The 23,226-nt window shown below is 36.6% G+C and overlaps 1 protein-coding gene across 2 annotated transcripts in view; it reads left to right on the forward strand.

The window, feature by feature from the left end:
* Positions 1–23,226, forward strand: part of DMD (dystrophin) — a 1,192,402-nt gene that overhangs the window by 870,000 nt on the left and 299,176 nt on the right. For both annotated transcript variants that reach the window (XM_074159135.1, XM_074159144.1), the window contains exon 52: positions 10,026–10,143. In XM_074159135.1, coding sequence (XP_074015236.1) covers positions 10,026–10,143 — 118 coding nt within the window. The remainder of the gene's footprint in view (positions 1–10,025; positions 10,144–23,226) is intronic.

The raw sequence follows: 23,226 nt of genomic DNA on the forward strand, positions 1-23,226 counted from the left end.
AACAACTGATATAACAGCTTTTCTTTTCTGTTTCAAAAGTAAATCCAACCAGGTGAAATTCTCTTTCTTGTTTTTACTTTATTCTTCAGATAAATATCTAGTGTTATAAATTACTAAAGAAAAACTGCTCTGCCAATCCGCTTTATTCTTCTTAATTGTTATTCACTTGCTATTACTGGAGAAAACTTCCAGTAAAAGTAATCAAAGATTTCCAGAGGCTCTAGCAGAAACTGAGGAAGTAATTCTGTATTTTTTCAGAGCATAAAATTGATTCAGGCTAATCTTTTCCCTATAAAATTGGATAATTTGGGGAACATCTTTAGTCAAGCTGTTAGCTTTCCTTCTTCACAAAAATATGTTAGTTATTTTCTTAAATTTTAAATAAGGAAAGCTAAAAATACCTGCTTATTTTGCTTATATTCATAGAATCATAGAATGGTTAGAGTTGGAAGGGACCTTAAAGATCATCCAGTTCCAACCCCCCTGCCATGGGCAGGTACACCTCCACTAGAGCAGGTTGCTCAAAGCCCCATCCAAACTGGCCTTAAACACTTCCATGGATGGGGCATCCACAACTTCTCTGGGCAACCTGTTCCAGTGCCTCACCACCCTCACAGTAAAGAATTTCCTCCTAATATCTAGTCTAAATCTCCCCTCTTCCAACTTAAAACCATTACCCCTTGTCCTGTCACTACATTTCCAGACAAAGAATCCCTCTCCGGCTCTCCTGTAGGCTCCCTTCAGATATTGGAAGGCTGCTATGAGGTCTCCCTGGAGCTTTCTCTTCTCCAGGCTGAACAACCCCAGCTCTCTCAGCCTGTCTTCATAGGGGAGGTGCTCCATCCCTCTGATCATCTTCATGGCCCTCTGCCATGAAGGTCCAACAGGTCCATGCCCTTCCTGTGTTGAGGACTCCAAAGCTGGACACAGTATTCCAGGTGGGGTCTCACGAGCGCAGAGTAGAGGGGTAGAATCACCTCCCGCGACCTGCTGGCCACACTTCTCTTGATGCAGCCCAGGATGTGGTTGGCTTTCTGGGCTGCCAGTGCGCACTGCCAGCTCATGTTGAGTTTCTCATCCACCAACACCCCCAAGTCCTTCTCCTCAGGGCTGCTCTCCAGCCATTGTCTGCCGAACCGGTATTTGTGCCTGGGATTGCCACATCCTAGGTGCACTTGGCCTGGTTGAACTTCATGCGATTTGCACGAGCCCACCTCTCAAGCCTGTCCGGGTCCCTCTGGATGGCATTCCTTCCCTCCAGTGTGTCGACCACGCCACCGAGCTTGGTGCCATTGGCAAACTTGCTGAGGGTGCACTCTATCCCACTGTCCATGTCTCCGACAAAGATGTTGATTCAAAGATATGAATATATTATATTCATAATATAATATTATGTCTACTCAGTACTGTTTCATGCAAGGTAAACATATCTTCTGTTAAAAAATGTGGCAGGGTAAAGAACCTATACGTTTGCTTTTGAAGTGCATTGAGAAGTGCATTTTTCACTGGATCAGTCTCAGATAAAAGTTCACTACCACCATCATCTGAAAAAACAGTAAAGAAAAAGCTAAAGCTGCAGCTTTGAGAAACAGAACAGCTGTCCTTGGTTTTCTTGGTAATATACATTTGTAAGTGCAGTGGAAAAATCCTTAATCTGAAAACATTAGTTATATAGGAGAAATAAAATACTAAATTTTGCAAATTCACATTCCACGAATGGTAACTATGTGCTGAGAGGCTTTGTTACTGCTGACTAATATAGAAACTGGGGAAGCTCTGTAGCTGCTAACACTAGTTCCCATCCATTAAGTTATTTAGTGTGATTGCCTGAAAGGACATAAGAGACCCTGGAATAGTTCTGCCTTATTGTTTAAATGCTTATACTTTATTGCAAACAAAGTAGTATCAAACAGCCACATTGTATGGGGGCAAAAGGCTGTAATTTCATATACAATTCATGTATACCCAGATATTTACTCTTAGAGCTGTAATCCTGTTTCAGTCAACTTCTTACACATGATATATTACTGTGTTCTTCTAGTTGAATGGATCTCATTATAGCCAAACACCCAAATCTTTAAGTGTTTTTCCAGTTGTTACAGATACATCTTTAGCTTTACTCCTTTTTTTTCTGGCAATGGCTATAATAGAGTGAATTGCTTTTATCTGAGAATGTCACAAACCATGTCATGTCATAATCTTTTCCTAGTTTCCTCTCTATCTTTTCTCCAACCTGTCCACTGGATGGACTCCAGTGCAATCCACCAAGACATTTCAAGTTAGAGTGAGCAAGCTGCTGATGGTTTGACCCTCTTCCTGGATATGCACTGTATGTGCAAAATAGCATAGACAGTATGCTTCCTATGTAGTGTCTCTCTGTTTGGTGCTTGTTTTCCCATAGATGGTGTTTGTGATAGTTGTCAGTGTTCATCAATTTTGAACATCTTACTTGCATTATTGTAAAAATTGCACAATCTGTCAAAAAAAAGAAAAAAAAATCTTATCTGGAGATCTTATTTAGCACACAGTAGCTAAACTTCCCAAACTACTTAACGTTCCTGAAGAGACTGCATGTTTGTTTACCTATTATCCAGGAAAAGTTGGTAATTCAACCACTTCTGCTACAGTCTTCCAGTATTGTATGTATTGTAGTGTAAGGTGCCATAGTAGATGTTAAGAACAAGTCAAATTAATTTTTCAGATGCTTATTTTTAGTATAGCATTCTTGCAACTGCTTGTAATGTTGCAGATTCCTTGGACCATGTGGACAACTCACATCTTTTCCGTATCTTAATCATGTGTTTTTTGGGATACTAGCACAAAGGGGAGGTACTGATTTAGAGATTAGCTCAGCAAAAACATTTGATTGTAAATGCCACTAAACACACAGACGAACTTTGCAAAGATTTTGGAAATCTTTGCCCCTCTTTATATATTTTTTTTCTCCTGAAAAGGAGTGGATTCAGAATGTCCAAGTTTAGTAAGGTAAGTCTTCTCTTGTCTCATTGAGCTCTTTTGGTCACTTCCTTCATCTTGAGTTGGTATAAACTCATCTCCTTGTGACAGATTTTTTTTCTCTTTCTTTTTTATCATTGACAACAAGTGATGGATGGTATGAAAGTTTTAAATGAGTATTTAATGTCTGCAGCATTATTAGTTCATATCAAGTCTTATTTAACTTCACATCTGGGTAGCTGCCTCTAACATGCATTAATTGGAGATCTCTGTACAAGAGATCTAGTGCATTGCAACCCTATGTCTCTGCAGCCTCTTAGTCTGAAAATATTTTCAGCTGCAGGCTGAACTTCTGTTTGTTTCCGCCTTTTTAGTTCTAAGTGTAGGGCACATCCTGCCTTGCTGGACCTGCTTCGAATCATATTACCTTTGTCTTGAAACCTTTGTGTATGCTACCTTTTTCCTAGTGTTGGTAACCAATTTGGTGATCTTTGAGGACGGTAAAAAACATCTCAGTGGGCCTTGGCTGACTTTAAGCCTCTCAAGAAGTCTCATTCTTGTACCTTACTTGTGACTCTGACCCATGCTGCATGTACTTTTCCTTGCTGACTACCCTGTTTGTGGATGAGTAGAAGGGTATCTGCCTCCTGCAGTTCTGCAGCAGTATAGTTGATTTCCTTGTGAACTTAGATTTTTAAGCTTTTTTTTTTCCTTTTTTTCTCTTCTATAGTTCAGTCACCTTTCCTTAAAGAACTTGCAATACCTGTTCCTAACATCCTTTCCTATAGACAAATGGGGAGCGCAAGAGGAAGGCAGAGAGTGAGAGTTATCCCAGCTCCAGCCATCACCATCACCTTACACTGTTGGGCAAAGCATGGAGATTCAAATTAAGTACTCCCAATTCTGCTTGGTTTGGTTAGTGTACATCAACAGCATGCTACAATTTTCACTGTCAAAACTTCCTAGTATGGACCAGAATCCATAAGTTGTAAAGTAACAGTCCTCAGACAATTATAATGCCACCAACATAATTTTTTGAGTGTGCCAAAATGTTCTGGGGTGTTTTTTCATGCATCTAGTGAGACACCTGATAAGCTGTCACTGGTGGCTTTCCCATAGCATCACTGATGGAGTTGATATATTCACTAAGACAGTGGTGAGAGCTACTTAGGCAGTTCTTGAGTGGGTCCTAAGTGGGCATAAAACAAATGTGCTTATGAAAACTTAAGCTGCATAAATCACATAAGTCAAGTCATAGTGCCAGGTCTGTTAATGTTTTGATTTCACTGGCAGGTGCCAATCAGTTAGCAACACTGCTAAATAGTAACTCTAGATTTCTTATTTTCCTAAAATTATATGTGCTTTGGAGGGAAAACACAAAACAGCTAATAACCAAAACAAAAGTTGTTTTAAAACGAAAACTCTACTGCATTATAGTACTTTCATTATTTCATAATTTTATGTTTAAATGTAGAGAGCATGTAAATATTCATTTTCTTTCATATTCCCTTCCTGCTTAGTGACAAGAAAACAAATTCAAATTGTGCTTGGGAGGAATAACTTAACAAAGCCAATTTTATTATGCAGATGAATTGTAGGTGTTGCATATCTGCAATCTGAAATTGTTAGCAAGCTTTCTTCTAAAGCTTTCTCTCTTTCTAGGTGTGTATATAACACATTATATTTAGAGAACCAACCAGCTTTAAGAAACTCAATTGTTTTAAGTAAAAGTTGTCATGGCTATTCATTTTGCTCAGGAAGTAATTGCTTAATTTTTTCTGTTTAAATTTAAGTTTTAGAGTCTAAAGTTTTTAAAAAGATGAGCAAATCATTTTCTCAAGAACTGTTTAATGGAATTATGCTTTTCTAAGAATATTATGGTGAGTTTGGAGGAGTGAATAGGTTCATAAGAAGAAAATTATAGCTTACATTCCCATAGTAATCGTTCAATTGTGCTGTTGTGGTCCACTGGTTCATTTCATTAACCAAGGCTGAGGGTGGGCCAAAACAAACCATCCCAAAGAGATGGGAAGACAGTCTTCAGCCATGGGTTGTTTATGACAAAATGGTGCTTCCAGTTTGCTTGTAATCTGGAGTATCTGTGCTAAATCTCCTTTTTCACCAAACATCATGTTTTGGATCACTCACTGTTAGCTTTCTTACCCGGTAATAAATAAATAAATAAAGTATAAAATAGATAGCAAATTGTATTCAACTGGTAGCATGTAAATACACAATAAAATTGTGAAGGCATGGTAGTCATTACCACCATAGAGGACTTTATTTAAACACTAAGAAGTAATTGTGGGACCTACTTTATCCAATAATTTTTCTTTTTTTTTTTTTTTTATGGCATTTTAACTTCTTTGTTTTCAGAGATATTTTTCAACTTAAGAATGTAAAATTGTTATGAAATAATGAAATAAATTCAGAGCCTTTTTAAAGAAGCATGCAGACTGAAGCACACAGAAACCATAACTCTCATTTATATGTTTGAAGTTCAGCAACGGGAGATGAAAAGTCCTGCCTTTGGTGTGAGAAAGTTGCTTCTGATATTAAAGAGCAAAGACCCGTAATCAGCACTAGTAAATGATTAGCTGAATGTTTAAGACTTGGTACCACCCTAGAATTCAGATTAATAAATTCATCCTAGAATTCAGATTATTCAATTTAATAATGCTTGCCATAAAGCCAGGAAAAAAGGGAAAAAGATTGGATAGCTTTTTAAAGATCCTAACTTTTATATAAACTATTACACACATGGCTAAAGTGATGACTATGCAGGCTGTAGCATGCTATGCATTATAACGCTAGAGAATATTTTAATTCTCAGTCTCAAACCTTGCAGTTCCACCAAGAATTTGTCACACTTCACCTGTTTCAGTTTTTCAGTTTATTTTTTAGCAATTTTTATACAAGTTATTTCAGTTGCTGACTTAAACAATTTGTTCCATATCTCAACCCTCATTTTGTGTAAAGAAATCATAAAAGTTAGGAACCTGAAAATTGGATTTTTCTTTTGAGCAGCTGCTGTCCACAAATGTGGAAAGATTGTTAAAAGTGAATAGCATCACTTTCTAGCAAAATGTAGGCAGGTTTGATGACTGAATCTCATATTTCCATTACTGTGCTGTCACCAAGCATTATTATGTTGGCACTCATAGATATATGGAAGAAAAAGAAAAGCACTTTCGGGCTTTAAAGATGTTATGTGTACAACCATGGATGTCAATGGCCCTTCTTCATTGTTGAATTACATTTATTCTTAAATGCAAATTTCTTGATTAAAATGTGGTTTATAACGTTTTGCAGAATACATTATAGTATTTTTACAGAGCACTAGGTAAGTGAGAGTAAGGGGAAATTATGTGCACAGGAACACAAGTGTTTATTAAAAAAAAAAAAAATCCTTTTAGTGTAGCTGACTTTTTGTAGTCTTTGTACTTGTGTTTTTGGTGACCTGATAGGGACTAGATAGATTTGTTTAATTTATTTTGAAAATGGTTTCATAACAACTTTTATTTCTGTATTACCCATTTTTACATATCACATTTGTTTCAGTGTGCTGACATTCCGTATCAGAGGCATCTGGTCTGTTGCATCTGCTGTGCCTCCACCAGGGTGCCACTACTAACGAGTTTTAATTCCTGTGGCTGTTGTAACAACATCGAATAGTTTCCACTTAGTTTCCTGTTGAGGATAAAGTTTTACAACATTAAATATTAAATACATTAAATATTTGGGTGAATTTGTAAGAGTCTTTAAAAGTATCTCCATATTTGAATTGCTGATTTTGGTTTTGGGTTTTGTTTTGTTTTTTTTTTTTTTTTTTTCAGATCATTTCAGCTAATACTGTAAAGCTTTTTTTTTTTTTTTTTTTCCCAAAACCATATTTAGTGGGTTTTTAGTTTGTATTCATCAAAGCACTACACTTCCCAGCATAATTATTTTTGGTTTTGTTACCCAGAAGATCAGTTTGTATGATTAGTTTGTCCAGTCACAGAATATTTTTCTGGATTTTATAATACTTTAAGTGGAGCTCAAGCGTTGTTGTTTACTTTCATGCTACAGGATCACAGGAAGGCTCAGGAATGATGTGTTTTAGTAGCTACTTTCATCCAGGTTTCCATCAGGGCTTGTAGGTGTATGTGCAAAGTAGGTTCCATGTGGAATGTGTATTTGCAGTCTTTAAGATTGTACCAATTGATAAAACTGTACCAATAAATGTTGTAACAATTTTACAGCAATTTTAGTTGATAAAATTTTACTAAGTAAAACAGAACATTGTGTAAGGTTCTCAGACACTTTGTATTAAATCAAAGAAAAAATATATTAATTTGAGGAAAGTTGTTTTTTCCTTGTTCCGAGTGGTTACCTTTCTAAGACTGAGAAAAAAAGACATCTGTTCTATAATTATATATTATTGTCTCCTGATAGGTCCAAGAATCTTCAGATCTTTTCATAGTATAAGGGTTTCAAGATGTCCTTCTTGACCTTTCAAAAATACACGTTAGTACATCCAGTAAAAAGAAATTTTATTTACATTAAATGGCAGAGGGAAGGATGCCCTCACAGTCCATATAGGGACAATATTGTTGTGTCCCCAGGGGGAACAGCAGAGCTAGCAAGACTCACTTTAAAGAGGCATTGCTAGTTTTCCGGAGTGTCCAGTTCAGGAATTGCAGATGAGTCTTGTGGGTAAATCATTCTATAAGCACTTAGGCATACGTCCTTTTGGTACTGAGAAAGTCCTTACTGAGCAGTCCTTACCTATTGCTTTGTTTCTCACTAGATTCCATGCATCAGAAGATTTCTTCTATGGTACAAACATAGCATTTAATGTCTGGTTGGAGATTCAGACTGGATCAGATAAATCATTCTCCTATTCAGTATATCAAATATAAGAATTATATTTAGAAAACGGTAGGGAACATTTTAGAGTCATTGTTGGCGTAAGACCTTAGAATCACTTAATTTGCTTTTCCTCTTCTAAACGGTTTCAAGGTAGGGCAAGAGAAAGGGAAATATTACTTTGGAGACCACACAATTATCTGAGCATGTTGTACGTGTTTTAATGTTCCTTCTGCACAGTCCGTTTTGGCAATATGTATAATGCAGATGTTGGTAGGCTGCAATGGGACTGCTTTTTCTATTCTAAAATTCACGTCACTCATTAACTTGTCTTCCTAGAAAATGGAGTATTGAAGGCACATAGATATCTAGAGGTAGTAACTGCATCAGTAGATTTTATTTCTTTTTCTTGAGTGCTTTCACTAAGGAGAGACTTCTAATGAGAAATTTGTTCTTTGCTTAATTACGCAAGCTGCTGTTTTAACTGCGTGTCTCTGTATGCAATCCAATCAGTATAGAAGTGAAAAAATACCATCCAAACTCTTGGGTATGAGTTTAGAAAGCCAGTTATAATAGCTTTTCACATAACTTCTGATACAGAAGCTAAAGGCAAGAATTTCACAAGGTGTAGCTAGATGTTTATTTTGAAAATTACCTTTTTTCCTGAAAAGTTTATAACTGAACAAAAATGAAACTCTGTGGAGCTTTTGGCTTACTTTTGATGATAGGTGCTGTAGTTACTGCAAGTGATATTGTCATGCTCTTTTATTAATCTCATTGAACAGAAAATGATATTAGGTCTTTACCTCTCACCTTCATCTTCGTGAAATTACATAACTCTAATCTCAGGTTGGAGGGCCAAATTTAAGATCAGACTCTGCAGGTCTTTTCCATTCAGCACAGACAGTGAATAACAGCTTGTTAAAATAAAGTATGATTATTTCGAATAAAAACATTTTAAGGGGGTGGAGGGTGCAAGACTTTTAAGACAATAAAATACTCAAGAGATATAGTCCACATCTAACATGCTAACAGATTATCTAACCACTGTTGACATAAAAAGCCTGAAAAATAAAAATCCTCCAGTGACCTTTGTTGTCAGCTTGATAGCTGATATACTGTACTTACTAGCTATCTGACAGCATACTGTTTTGTTCTGGTGACTCAAAATTGTGGGCAGAAAAAGGTCATTTGTTCATAATTTGGTGATAAATGTTGTTATTTCTAGCTCCTAAGGCTGGGAAATCTAACAAACATCTTTTCTGGAAGCTACACATCAGGGACCTGAAGTTGCTAGTTTGGCCAATGTCTTTTAAGTACATTCTTGGATGCTTCTTGTCTGGGAAACAATTGAACTGATTCCTTGTTTGCTCTTCCATAGTCTTTCAAAATAAGTTAAACAATAAGTTAACAAAAAAACCCCAAAAAATAAGCTAACAAAATAAGTTAAAATGCAGAAATCTTACATGCTTTACTTTCCTTAATTCTCATTTTTATTATATCTAAAGTTATTGTATTTTAGTTTTTATTACTTCCAAAAGGCCACAAGTCATTATTTTTAAGCCCATATTTTTCCCTGTGAGAAACTAGATCCACTTCTTATTTTCTAGTCAGACTGTCTGGGCTTTATGTATCTGCTTGACTAACATGTAAATTATTGTGAGTGTTAATTACTTTTCTGCCAGGTAAGGTGTCTGGACAGAAAAAGTGACATTAAGAGTCTTATATTGACTTTAAACCAATAGATAGTAATTAAACAGTCTTAAAATATTAAGAAACAAATATTATTAATGAGACTTCATGAATTACTAGGAAAATCCTGCCTAATCTGGTAAGGCTGTAACCACCTATCTCTTTTTAAAAATGCACTGTAAAATCTAAGAGAATATAGAAGAATTGTATCCTTCTATAGCTTAATTAGAGGAAAATAGCTTACTTTTGCATAATTTGATGGGGTAAAAAATGAAGAATGATTGTAATTTTATATCTAGTTTTGTAGGCTCTTTTAAAATTATTACAAGTTATACTTGGTATTTTTATGTTAAGAATAGCAACAATATTTGGAAGGTCTAGATCAAATTCTTCATATTTTTTGAAACAGCAAACAATCTTTCTGCTTTAAATGAAGCTGGCACAAAAAACAAGTCCCTATACATGGTCTTCTCAACAGCTCTACATGCTTTTGTCTTTACTTTATTTTTGTATTTGTGTGCAACTAGGCAATACTACAGGATCTGGAGCAAAGACGTCCACAACTGGATGAACTAATAACTGCAGCACAAAATCTAAAAAACAAGACGAGCAATCAAGAGGCCAGAACAATAATTACTGACCGCAGTAAGTGGTGATTCTGCTATCATATAATATTTCAGCAAATATGGAAAATGTTGTAATACCTGATAAGCATAACATTTTTCAGACACTTTATGCCTTTGCCATGAGCAGGAGAGTTCCATCAGGAAAGGGTTCTCTCACAGATTTTTTCCAAACTGTATATAGAAGAAATGTAAGTGAAAGTCAGTGGTCATATATTTCAAATTTTTCACCTTAATTTCATATTGCTTGTCTTCATAGTGGATGCACATTGTAGAAAATATAGAATGTGATCACTACAGATGAAGAAACACATTTATTCTTAAACAAGGAGGAAAAAGAAAGAATTCACAGAGTATAGCTGTAGGCCTGTAAGAAGCTTTCAATTCCATCCCCTGTAGTACAGCCGCAGCCTCTTCTTCATCTCTTTTCAGTTGATGCATGAGTCTGATGATGCTTTGTATTAGTCCACATTAATTCTTCAGTTCTGTTTTCCCTTTCCAGAATTAACCAACTAGCTGTATCTAAGGTGGAAAAATTAGTAGATTAAGTTTTAGAATACGTCTGTAGAAGATGTAGTCTTGCCACCCTTGGATGTTTGCACGTCCTTATGCCCTTCACTATAGGATGAAATATACTGTCAAGGTCATGCTATAAAAGGAGCCCTCTGTGGTGGACTGTTATATATCTTGTTATTATTTTGAGTACTCAGGACTGAACACTACCAAAAAAAAAGAATTTCTAATGTTCTTAGAGTTTCCCTGTGGAGCTTAGAGAAGACCCAGGCCAAATGCTTTGCACGTGGACATAGCCAATTCATTTTAGGTGGATGCAAACTGTTCTGTACATTTTGGCCTGGAGACCCCGGAACTGATAACTCTGGATGTTGTCATAGACTAAACTTCTCTATCCCCATAATTTAACAAAAAAAAATTAATATATATATACACGTATTACCTCTTTCTTTTTATTCCTTCAGGTGAATACTTTCCATAATATGTGAAAACCACGTTGCATGTTTAGACTGCATTGTTATTAGTAGCACATACAGATTCTATTTAGACTATATCCTATGTGAAATAACATTAACTGCTATTCTCTGCCTGACCTTGAAACATATTACTGAGAGAGAGAGAAGCCGTAATCGTCTTATTTGAAGATTGAAAAGAAATGGATAGCACTTATAGATTACATAAGAACCTGCTCCTGTTTGACATACAAATTAATTTTAGAATCCTGTACTCAGTTGCATTCAGATGGTCTGTGCATATACCTTAACTTTACAGCGCTTATTCAAAACCAACATATGTAGTACTCCCATCAGTGTTTTCTAGTATGTATTAATTTTTAATTCTGAGACAAGTCTTCTGAAGATAAGAATTGTAGACTTTACATGAAATGCAAGCATAGTTCCTGTATGCTCTCATGTGAATTGTATGCATGACTAGATTTTGTTCTTTTGGAAAACTGCACTTCACTTTAAGTGAAATTGCCTTTAAGGTTAAATGCTTCCTTCTCACACAGAAAAAAAGGATAGCAAGCTATCAGGCTGTAAATCCTTAATGAATATGTGGTAACCCAACTATATTACAGCTTGCATCTGTGGCTAGCAGTGTGGTGAATATATTTTACATATGATTTCTTAGTTTTTATCTGTAAGAATTCCCAAAATGATTAGTTGGTTTTGAGCTTCGAGTATACAAGACTCGTTTTTACTGTGATTTAGGAATTAATTTTTCTGTGCTGAAGCTGCCGGTATCCTTGACCTCAAAAGCACAATTTATGATGCAGTAGATACAGGTCATGCCCCTTCATATTCTTTCCAGTACATCTTGCTGTAGTATAGCATCTTCTAACATCGTCCTGTTGTTGCTAATGAAACAATTTTAAAGTAAAACGAATTTTTATTGACAGAAATATGCAGGGTCTGCATTTCTGCAATGGAGGGAGAGAAAATATGATGAGGAACATTTTTGATCCAGTCTTCTGAGGCAGGAAACTAGATTAATGAAGGTTTTTTCATGCTTACTTAGTTTGTATTTGTATATTGCAGATAATACTAAACACTATTCAAGGGATATTTTTTACTTCTGAATTTTAAAGAGAACATGATATTTCCAGGGGAAAAAAATGCTAGGACTTATATCACAATGTGACACATAAGGTTTTTCTGAATATTTGCCAAATGTGGCATATTGTCACCTAAAGTAATTCTTTAAAGGAACAATAGTAATTTTTTTTTTTTTTTTTCCCTGCATGTTGTATGAAGAAGATGTGAGATGTGCTCTTAGGCCTGCTAAAGACCTGTATAGACAGGATCCATTACCAGGAGGTAGTTCAGCCTTCACACCCCTTCACGGTGCTGTGCTGTCCTGAACACAGGAAGACTGTCTTTTTCCCCAGCACAGCTGGGGTGCTCTCTAACTGTGCACTCTCTAACATCGCTCCTCTGAAGCCTGTTGTGCTGTACAGTGCTCCCACCTAGTGCAGTTGTTTTGCTTTGCAGTTCAGTACATATTGAGCTCAGCTTACTGCACCCAGGGTGTTGTCCCCAAGTCCATCACCTGGAATCTTGCTCATAGCCAGAGCTGAACCCTGGACCAGAGAACCTCCTCCACTTGCTGAGGCCTGTGCGTTCCCCACAGCCCTAGAGAGCATAACCTCCATTATACCTGGACCTTGCATCAGAGTCCTGCTGCAAGTCCTCACTGACTACCTGACTTGCAGACTGTTTCCCATTTCCTGGGTTTTTTTCCCTCTTCATGAATACAAATAGGTTACCATGGTTATGTCTTAGCAGTTATTAGTACTCATTCAAATCTATCCAGTTTCATGACCTGAGCATCAGCACTGTGCCATTCGTGCTCCTCTGCAGCAGCTGTGTACCACTCTCACTTGCAACCATCTGTAATGTCACAATATCAGGTGCCAAGTGCATTGGGTGCCATCACGAAGGAAAGGGAGTGCAGGGCTGCGCTGGTCTGTCACATAAGAGCTGATAGACTCAACTGTCTCTAGAGTACTACCTCTTCCTGTGCTGAAGCACAGGATCTCACACTTTAAGAAGCTTTTTAGCTGAGATGAGCTCATTTGTATGAATATATTGTTCATTGCCATTTGCATGAAGGTGTTAGTAAAAAAAACAACACGATCATCTGGCCAATATCACTGAACAATATTAGTTATATATCACTGAATAGTATTAGTTATAAATACTAAATGAGACTCATAGCTGCTCTACAAAATAGCTGTGTTCTTGGTCACAGGATGGGTTAGTGGGCCATCAACTGGAATTAAAAGCCTGAAGGTTCTGGCTTCTGTGCTAACATTGGTAACTCCTTAAGTCAGTCTGCGCAGAAATATGTATATTATGGTTGTTAAAGTCTAACTTTGAATTATATTTAGAAGCCAATATTGCCTTTGAAAATATTTATAACAACAAAAAAGGCAAACTTTTTATAAAAAAAATCAAAAAGACATTTATTAGAGAATCTCTATTTAGAACTGCAGAAATGTCAATGATCATAAGATTAATTTTCAACAGAATTGTCATAGTATTGCATAGGTTTAGTCTTTCTTTAGGAATTAAAAACAGAAATTAAAGATAAGCTCATACAATTGAATTATTTCCTTTGAACCTTTGTTCCCCACTCTTACTTTATTACCGGTATGAAAATGCAGGAGCTATACTATGTAAACAGCACTTGGCTCTATAAAGTAAAGCTTGTGTTATGTTTACATAATGTTATACTCAAATCTCTGTTTATTCTGTGTAAATCGTAGTTTGTTTGCAACTTATACATAAGAATAATAATTATATTTAGTAATGAGGAAAATTTGTGGGAAAAAAGCAAGATACCTCTCTGCTCTTTTAATGCCCTCGATAAAGCATTCTGTTCTAACAGAACCATATGCTATATTATAACATTTTTCTTTACATAATGCATCACAGCTCCAAAACATTCTGCTTTACTGCTGATGAAAATGTTTTTTCTTTAAATTGAATGAGTTTATAAGCAACTTTGAATATAATAAAGTAATTAAACTTTGAAAATTCCTTTTATTTTCCATCACTTCCTATGTATAGAATACAAATAGCTGGAAACATGTCAATATAGAAATATACTGAGGGATAGTAAAAACACGTTTACAGTCTTAGAAATACCAAATTACAAAGGCTATGTTAGATCTTTCTAGATCCTGGAAATGTAAGAAACTTTAAATAGCAGGCCTTCCTACTGTTGTGTTCACACGCATGCAAAAGATAATAGTAAATAACCTTTCTGCGGTTTTACTTTGCTAGCAATTTGCATGCCAATTTTGTAATGTGGTTTCTGGCTGTGTAAGTGATAGAGGAGGTATGAAAATGAATATTTATAGAACTCTATGAAGAAATAATCTCTTACTGACCAAAGAATCTCCCTTTCAAGATTATAAGAAGCCAAAGTAACACACATCTTTCTTCAGCAATTGTGTGAAATGTAGTGAACTCTCAAAATATCACTTGGGAGGTTAATTAAGTTCCATTACACTAAATACATAAATAATAGCAATAAATACAAGCATTTCAATGAAGACTATTTTGATCAAGAATTACATGTTTGGACCAAATGATTCCTTTTGAAATTTTATTTGGCAGTTTTTAAAACCAAGTCCACAAAAGTATGAATAATTTATAAAAGATGCCTTCAGAAGAGCTGTTTTGGTTTTGTGGTTTGTTTTTTGTTTGTTTGGGTTGGGTTTGTGGTTTGGTGGGTTTTTTTGTTTGGTTGGTGTTTTTTTGTTGTTGTTTTTGTTTTGTTTTTTTTTTTTAAAAAAAGAAAAGCTATATATTATAATTGGTTGTTAGGAGAGCTGTGCTTGAACTAACCTGAAAAGAGTCTGAGTGTCTCTGTGCCACTCCATAAAAATGTCTTTATTGAATAGTTTGCTGTATTTGACAGTTTTATGGCAAAATCATCAACTTGTCATCACTTTCACAACAAAATGTATGGAAACTCCACAGTGAATTACAGCTGTACTGTTGTTCTCGACATCTTAATAAAATAGCTCTCTCCATTGTACTGCCATCCATGTGGTTTTCTCTTAGAGCTATTGAATACAAATAAAGAGTTTACCACTTGAAAAAACAAACTGATACAATGTAGAATTTGTCATCCAGTAGTAAAACTCCTATTCGCCAAGACTGTAAAAGAAAAGTGTAAGGGAAAACTGTACTTATATACAGTTTGCCCAGTTGTCCTGTTGATATTCCTAAGCAGAATATTCTAGCCTCTGGATTCCACATATTTCGAGAACTTCTCAAGAACCCGAGTAATAGCTTTCCTTTGTCATAAAAATGCAAAGTTCATTAATCATCCTGATGGACTTTACAGCTGAAACCTTGTTTTTCCTATGAGAACTCTATGCCATGGAAAGGAGTGAAGGGAGAAACCATTTGTTGTTAAAGAAATGTCAATAATAAGATAAAACTGTATCTCTGAAAGGGTTAGCATGTTACTGAGAAGGGTACCTCATTTCAAACTGCTTCCTTGGCACAGATCTGCTCCTACAGGACTTGTAAGATAGTTACGGGACATTTTAAGAAGGAGTTATTTTGGAACACTGGGGAGAGTTGCCCTTTAAGAACAGGAAATAACATGCCCCAGAAATGTCTGAGTGATTGGGGAATTACAGTTATATAACACTTCTCAGGCTATATATGCTAGAAGCATATGGCTCAGTGGCCAAAGGGCAAGATCTAAACTGCCTACTTCAGGTGCTGTAGTGCTCCCAAAAAGAATCTGAGACTACAAGGTGTCCTTCCCCCATTTCTGGTTGTATTATTGAGTAAAAGTGGCACAGCTTTTTTTTGTAGCCCCAGAGCTGCTAAGTGTATTAGGTGATACCCATGCTGGTGTCTTGCTCAGAGCTTACTTACATTCTCAGGCCTGTGAAGAGAGTTAGATAATTACTAAATTTTGTGTTGTGTGGTAATTCAGGTGGAACGTAGCTGGCTAGTTCTAGACTAGCTACTTCTAAACAGATAAGAATGTTATAAGTTTTATGTTCCTAGAAGTCAGTCTGTGTTGGTGAACAGGCACCCCTGGATTCTTGTGTTGGATAGATTTTGCACAAATCATAAGTGTTAGTAAAATTTTGTCATCTATCCTCCAAAACAGCTAGGAGAGCAGAATGGTTGACCATATCTCTCATCAGGAAAATACGACCATGAAGTGAGTTCTCTGCTAATTGTGAGCTTGCGAACAGCAAAGATAAACTCCAGTGAGGAGTTTAAGGTTGTGCTGCAGGAAGAGACCCTTCAGCAAGTGTGATATGGAAATAATTTTTTTAAAAAGGCTTTAAATAACCTTGACTAAGCCCAGAAAAGTAAAAAAAAAAAAAAAAAAAAACAAAACAAAACAACAAAAAACACCCAAAACCCCAAAACAAAACCCAAACCCACCCTGAGTAGCGATTTGATATGGCATTGTGGGAGAGATGGTGTTTGAGTCTGCTTTGTGTCTTTTTTTAACTTCTGTTGATCATCATTTAGGGACTGAGTTAATCAACAGAGGTGGTCAGTCAGAATATGGAAAAAAAAAGTCTTCTAATTTATAGTGCCAAGAAAATGCAATCCTACTTAATATTCTGCAATTTACTCTGCTGTTCTTAAAATGTTTGGAGACTGAGGTGATAGAAGTGGTTTTAGTAAAAGGGCCAAACCATATAAATCTTCAACCCTCTCCTTCCCCTCCCCCCTCACCTTCAACTTACCCAGTCACCAGCTACCTGAAATTAAGTGTTGCCCAGAACCATGAGCAGACATGAAATGACAGAAATTCTTGTTTACGGGCTGTCAGCAAGCAATTCCTTTCCCCAAGTACTATTGTCTGCTCCCCTACTACAATAAGTCCTATTAATAGTGTTGTCAGGGGCATCTTTTCTTTCTTTTATGCTCAAGGGGAGTCATATTTTAACAGTCTAGTTTTATGTAACCGCCTGCCTTTGTTCCTAAAGTCTTTGTGAAACTCTTTAGTCCTCACAGAAATCTTCAATATGAAGGAGGTTTCTTTTTTTAAAGTTTAACGAGACCAGTGTCTCAGTAGCTTCAGAAAGAAGCAAACTTACTTGCAAAAGTGGTACAAGCAAGATGTAAAGAGAAGGTAAGGAACTGCCACATGGGATAAGATTGCAGCTCTTACTCTTTTACGCTGTTGTCTCTGAAAATGCTAGTAACATGTCCATCTGAAGAATATTTAAGAATCCAATGGTATGCAAATGTCAAGTAAATTGGGAGTAATTCTGAGGATACAAATTCCTTCTTTCATATCTTAAACAATTAGAGAAGTGTTAACATATTTTTTTGAAACACTTAATGGACTAAAACTATCAAGAATTTGCAGCTCTTCAGGAAAGCAAGTATTGACTTATTTTAGATTTCAGCATATTTAACAGAATCTAATATGAGACTTCTTATTGACAGTGATAGAGAAAAAAAATCTGGTTTTAATTACATTGGATTTCAAGATTGGATTCAATCTCATTTTACAAATAGTAATTAACATTTTTACAAAATAATTTAAAGTCTGAAAATAATAGATGCTGAAGAGTTTTGACTTACTTGTTGTCAGTGGTAAAAGCATGTTACATTGACTCGTGTAGCGGCCAGATAATAAGAAAGGTATTGTTTTTCTCTTTGAGCAATATTGGAATGACTCAGTCAATTTTCTGTGTTAAAAGAGTAGTGTTAATAATTTGCCATTAAAAATATTTATACCCCTTATACCATAATTGTGGCCCATCTCCATTGCAAGTAAATACCCAAAATGACCAAGGTCCAAGAGGGAAAGAAGGGAAAACACTTGTCTGTTATTTGTAACTGTATTAGCATTCTACACTTTAAGAATTATTTTTCAAAGTTTAAGTCTATTTTTGTAAGCAATGTAAATTCCCTGTCTACCGGTGAAATTCCATCACTGTGTTTATATAAAGTCCACTTGGGCAATCAACGAAGTTACTCTCTAACCTTAAAATCTGTGAGTATGTGTTTGCTCAAGGTCATGGACATTTTTTTGGGGGGGTAGTAGATTTGTATTTCTTGCTAAATGCTAGGACTACTTAATATGTTGAAGTCTGAAAGTCTCAAAAATATTGCATCATATGGTTTGGATGCATTCCCTTTTTTCTTTAAGGGAGTTACTAAGCTCCATTTTTAACAAAAACATCCCATTTACCCCCCAAAACCTCATTATCTTCCTAGTTTTCACTGTCTTTATATAGAGTTTTAATATTTTTAGATAATAAATTTAATTAATAATTTTATTTTAATTGAACTTTTAAATGTTGACATTCAGTCAATTTATACAAACTTGAAAGAATTACTTGGGTTTTTTTAATATTAAATTGCCTGGATTTTAGCTGTCTTTTTTTATTGTTTACTGGGATGTACTTTTTGTGGGAGTTCCCCTTGTGAATGTTCACATTGCAATGCTGATATTCTTTATTACTGGACTTGATGATATCACATATCTGAATATATCTTTAGTCAGAATAGATATCAGCAATTGATTAGAAAGTAATTTGGATTTTTCATTTGTTTTTAGATTTGGGCAAGATGACAGAATTTAATGAGTGGTTAGCACTTTTGGGAATCATGAAATTTTCATAGGTGTTTTATCTGGTAGAAAACCCCTGAAGTACAGAAGTTGCCAGGAACTGTGCTGTTGCACATCTGCTGCCATCTGTACCAAAACCATTTGATTGATTTTTCACAGTTAACACGTACCTGTTGCATTTTCATGTTCGTACTTCTACGTATTTTACAGGTGATTTTAATAATCTGTAAAAACACTGAGGACCTAACCTTTTATATTTGCAACTGTGAAAACCATTTTAAGATGCCATGTGGTGTTATGAAAAGACACCTGAGCTACCTCTGAGACTGGAAACTGTGGATGCCCTTGGCCAAGGGGGTTGCTTGGGGTGGCAGGACCAGCTGTGAATGCCTCCCTCCATGCATGCACCTCCAGCCGTGTCCTCTTCCACGTGTCTCCTCCATTTTGTTTCTCCCAACGTGCTTCTTCGTTCTTCTCCTCGCCACTCTCTTGTGTGTCCTCACCAGCCTCCCACTGGGCCTCCTACCTCTGGCTGCTGCTGACCTGTCTGCAGCACCTTTGGGCAGAGGCACCACTGGTCTCAGAGCTGGCTGGGACAAGCTGCGACTGGCATAGGGCAGGTCATGGCCTCCTCCTGCCTGGGCACCCCACAGGCTACAGCCGGGGGTGCGGTGCCAGTGTCGCCCAAGCTGCTGCACCAGGTCAGGCAGCCGCCATGGCTGCCAGGCAGTGTGTGGCACAAGCAGAGTTCACAGGCTCTTTCCTGAAGATCACAAGGACTCCTAGAGGTGTATTTTCACCTGCCTTTCTGTACTTCCTCCATTTCCTCTCCTCCCCCCTCTGTCCCCCATGTAGAAAATTCTGGTTTAGGTAATCAGTTTAATCAGTTCTGTGTTGCTTCTGCTCTTGTTCTGTTGCTTGTTCCCTGTTCTGTTTGAACCGTGGCATTGCACTCGCCTTTCACTCTGGTTATGCCTCCTGCTCATCTCCTCTTTCTAGGACTGGACTTGTGAAAGTTGCTGCTGTAGCTGAGACCAGGGCTCTGTAGTGCAGGTAATGTAGGAAAACTCTGTTGGATTTAGAGATGGTTGCACAGGCCTATTCAGAAGCATTGTTGGTGTTTTCACAGCTTTTTACAGGAAGTGTCCCATTAGTTTTCAGGTTGTAATGCGTAGACATCTGGAAAACAAATTAGCCAAATGATAGTCTTTATTTTTAGATGTTAACAACTTCTCTTAGACTTGATCTTATCAGCTTCTTAGATACCATTTGAGATATCTCTGAATTCTTGAGTTTAATAAACCCTCTGCTGTTTGCAGCAGCAGAAATGGAGCAGGTCTGTGCCTCCACCTGGCTGCTTTTTGCTCGGAAAGAAGAGGCGAGATAAGAGTAACAAAAAATTCCAGGATATCAAGAGAAACCCTCATACACATGATGGAAAGTAGAGAGAGAATGCTTGCAAAGGCTGAGGCAGCCTACCGGTAAGGCAGACTACCACAACAAAGAAAGGAGGATATTTTATTCTTTCCTTGCAAATATATGATTGCATCTGAGGAATACTTGCTATTCTTCATTTTTTCTTCCTAGTGGAAGCCCCCTGCCAACCACTAAGCACTAACGTATTCCTTATGCCTGAGGTCAGTGTGTGATAGCATATGGGTTATTTTTTTTTGCCTATAGGGATCAATGAAAATACAGTAAGAGCAAGCTTCTTGTATCATCAGAGGTGAGGCTGACCTTGATTTAATTTCCAGATCTGCTACAGACTTTCTTTGTAATTCCAGAAAAGTTTTTTAATTTCATATGTTCAGTTCTTTACTAAGATAAGGTGGGATAATATGTCTTATCTCCCAGCTTTTTTCTGCCATGTGTTTTCAGAAGACTAGTTTTTTTTAACCTGTTTTGTTTGAATATGTCAAACTTTGTTGTTTTGGCCAGTATTTCAAGGTTGCACTGTGTTAGAAATAGTAGCTTGCACAGCATGTTATAAATTTGACTAGAAGCAGATATGTAAACAGTAAAAATATCCATTTTATTTTGTTGTTATCCATGATGATACAAACAGAAGAGCCATGTGTAAGAGACTGACTGTGTTGCAACAAATTAGTCAAAATGAAAATAAATGGAAATAACAAAAAAGGAATTGTTCAGAAATTTTCAAAATGTGATCAAATTACTCTTCCACTCTTCCACTGACATTTCATCCAGAGTTTGATGGGCAATATTTAACATCCACAGTTATTTTAAAAAACTGTGTCAGAACAGTATATATTCATTTATCCCAGACCATAATTTTCTATAGTAATTACAGAGCAAACAGGAAACAAAGGTCCAGCTCTGCAGAGATTATAGGCTAAATTTAGATGCCACATAATCAGTGATATCAGGCAAATGCAGATTTTGGTATATATTGTGTCCTATCTTTTTCTGAAATGAATGCAATGCACAAAGAATATATTGGAATTTGCAGTTGTTCTCAGACAATCTAGTTAAGCACCCTGGAGTACATTTGGCCTACGGATTTTACTATGGCTACCCTCAATATAAATTTACTGTGTCTTTAGTTTTGCTGGAGTTGGCAGTAAACCAATAACAAAAACAATGTTTTGCACAGTCCCAAAGCTCCCTTGTAAGTCCAACCTGAGTAAATACCGTCCTAGCCTGTGTGAGAGTTCCTGAGACTTTGATGGGTGGTTGCACCAGCTGGTAGTTTCATTTTGTTACGTATACCAAACCATTATTGCAGTGCCTTATGAAATACTGTAGATAATTTAAACAATTTAATTTTATTACACATTTCAGGACATATGAAAATGGGGACTGAATCTTTTCAATCTGTGTTTGGCAACGCTCACAGGATTGTGTCAGCCTTCACCATGCCAAAAAGGGACGTAAGGGCAAATAGCATACAAACTCTGGGGATTAGCTGCTCATGTTTCATCTTTCTTGTCAGCAGAAAGTGACCCATCAAGAGTGATCTAGACAAACTCTAGCTGAGTAACAGCAAAGGAGAGTAGATGTTGAACAGTCAGATATATAGTGTGAAAGTGGTGGCATCTGGGCTTGGTGGAACTTAGAACCTGACACAGAATATTTAGAAAAGGTTTTATTTAATTTTATTTTAACTGGATGAGAACCTGTGTACAGTAGAGAAAACGCCTATGCCATGGAAATTTTTCCTGGAAGTGTCAGACTGTGCTTATGTCTTCTTAAATGTAGAAATGAGTGCAGTATTCCAGAAAAAGAGATACAACAATATTGCAGAATATTCATTGCATTTCCATTATTATTATACTCTCTGAATTTTTGAGCTTTCGACACTTGGCTTTCTTCACTGCAGCATTATATTAGAATGGCAGCAGTAATGGTTTCATCTGGTCATTGGATACCTTTTCTTTGCTCCATTTTATGTGTTTTCCTGTAAGCAGGATGTTGAGCTTTGTAGTAAAATACAGAAGTGAAAAGGAGTATTTCAGTTGGAAGGGACCCACAACGATCATCTAGTCCAACTGCTTGACCAATTCAGGGCTGACCAAAAGTTGAAGCAGGTTTTGGTTCGTCCACTGAGCTAAGCATGGTATTGTTGCCAGCCCCGTGCTTTCTGTTGTGTAGGTGAGTGAACAGAGCTCTAGACTTGTTTCCCAGCTGACCTCTGTTGAGAGGCATGTGCCGTGGAGGTTCGGCAGTCGAATCACGGTGCAGACCTAGCATTGTCAGAAGAGACAGAGCAAAAGATTCATGATAGTCTGTGATCATAATTCCTAGTCATGGAATACTGTAGAGAGCAATTGTAGTCCATCAGATGGTCTCAGAGTTAAGACCAACAAATGGGAGCTACTGTGTTGCTTACTGACCATTGCACAAAGTGTGCCAGTTTACCCTTGCTGATGCAGCTTAATTAGTGAGTATTACAGTGGTAATGATTTGAGATTTTTGAGTTCTGGAAAACAAAAGCTTAGCTTTTAGATGATGTTAATCTGACAGCTCATATAATATTTAATGTCAAATAACAGAAGGAAGAGATTTGCTGTTTATCCATTGTCAAATGAATCAACGCCAGTTGCAGTCTTTGAATTCTGGATTTATGTCTTTTGTGGGAAGTGGAGGTTCTCCTGAGGAAATTATTTTGCTTCTTGAAGAAAATAGGAATATAAATGCTATGCAAAACTTTGCTTCAATAACTTGGAGTCTGATATTCACATATTTGTAGAAATTAGAAGTCCATTTTAATTTTCTAGGTATTTTGGTACTCTAAGATCTCCCACGTAGTTAGAGCTGGGTCTATTAAATCAAAACCAAAGCAAGTCAGTGTACAGATTAACAAATGCAGACATAGTTGAAAAGCAAGTCTCAGCCTAAACTCAGTAGAAGTTAGTAGGCTGATGACATCAAAAATATACAGTGTAATATGAATGTAAAATGGCAACACAAAGTTATGTGGTACTAAGAATTCTGAAATTCGTTGCTTGTATGCTTCATTAGCTAGGTAATGAATTTCACGCATTTCAAG

The sequence above is a fragment of the Numenius arquata genome, chromosome 1 (assembly GCF_964106895.1).
Source record: "Numenius arquata chromosome 1, bNumArq3.hap1.1, whole genome shotgun sequence".
Taxonomy (NCBI): domain Eukaryota; kingdom Metazoa; phylum Chordata; class Aves; order Charadriiformes; family Scolopacidae; genus Numenius; species Numenius arquata.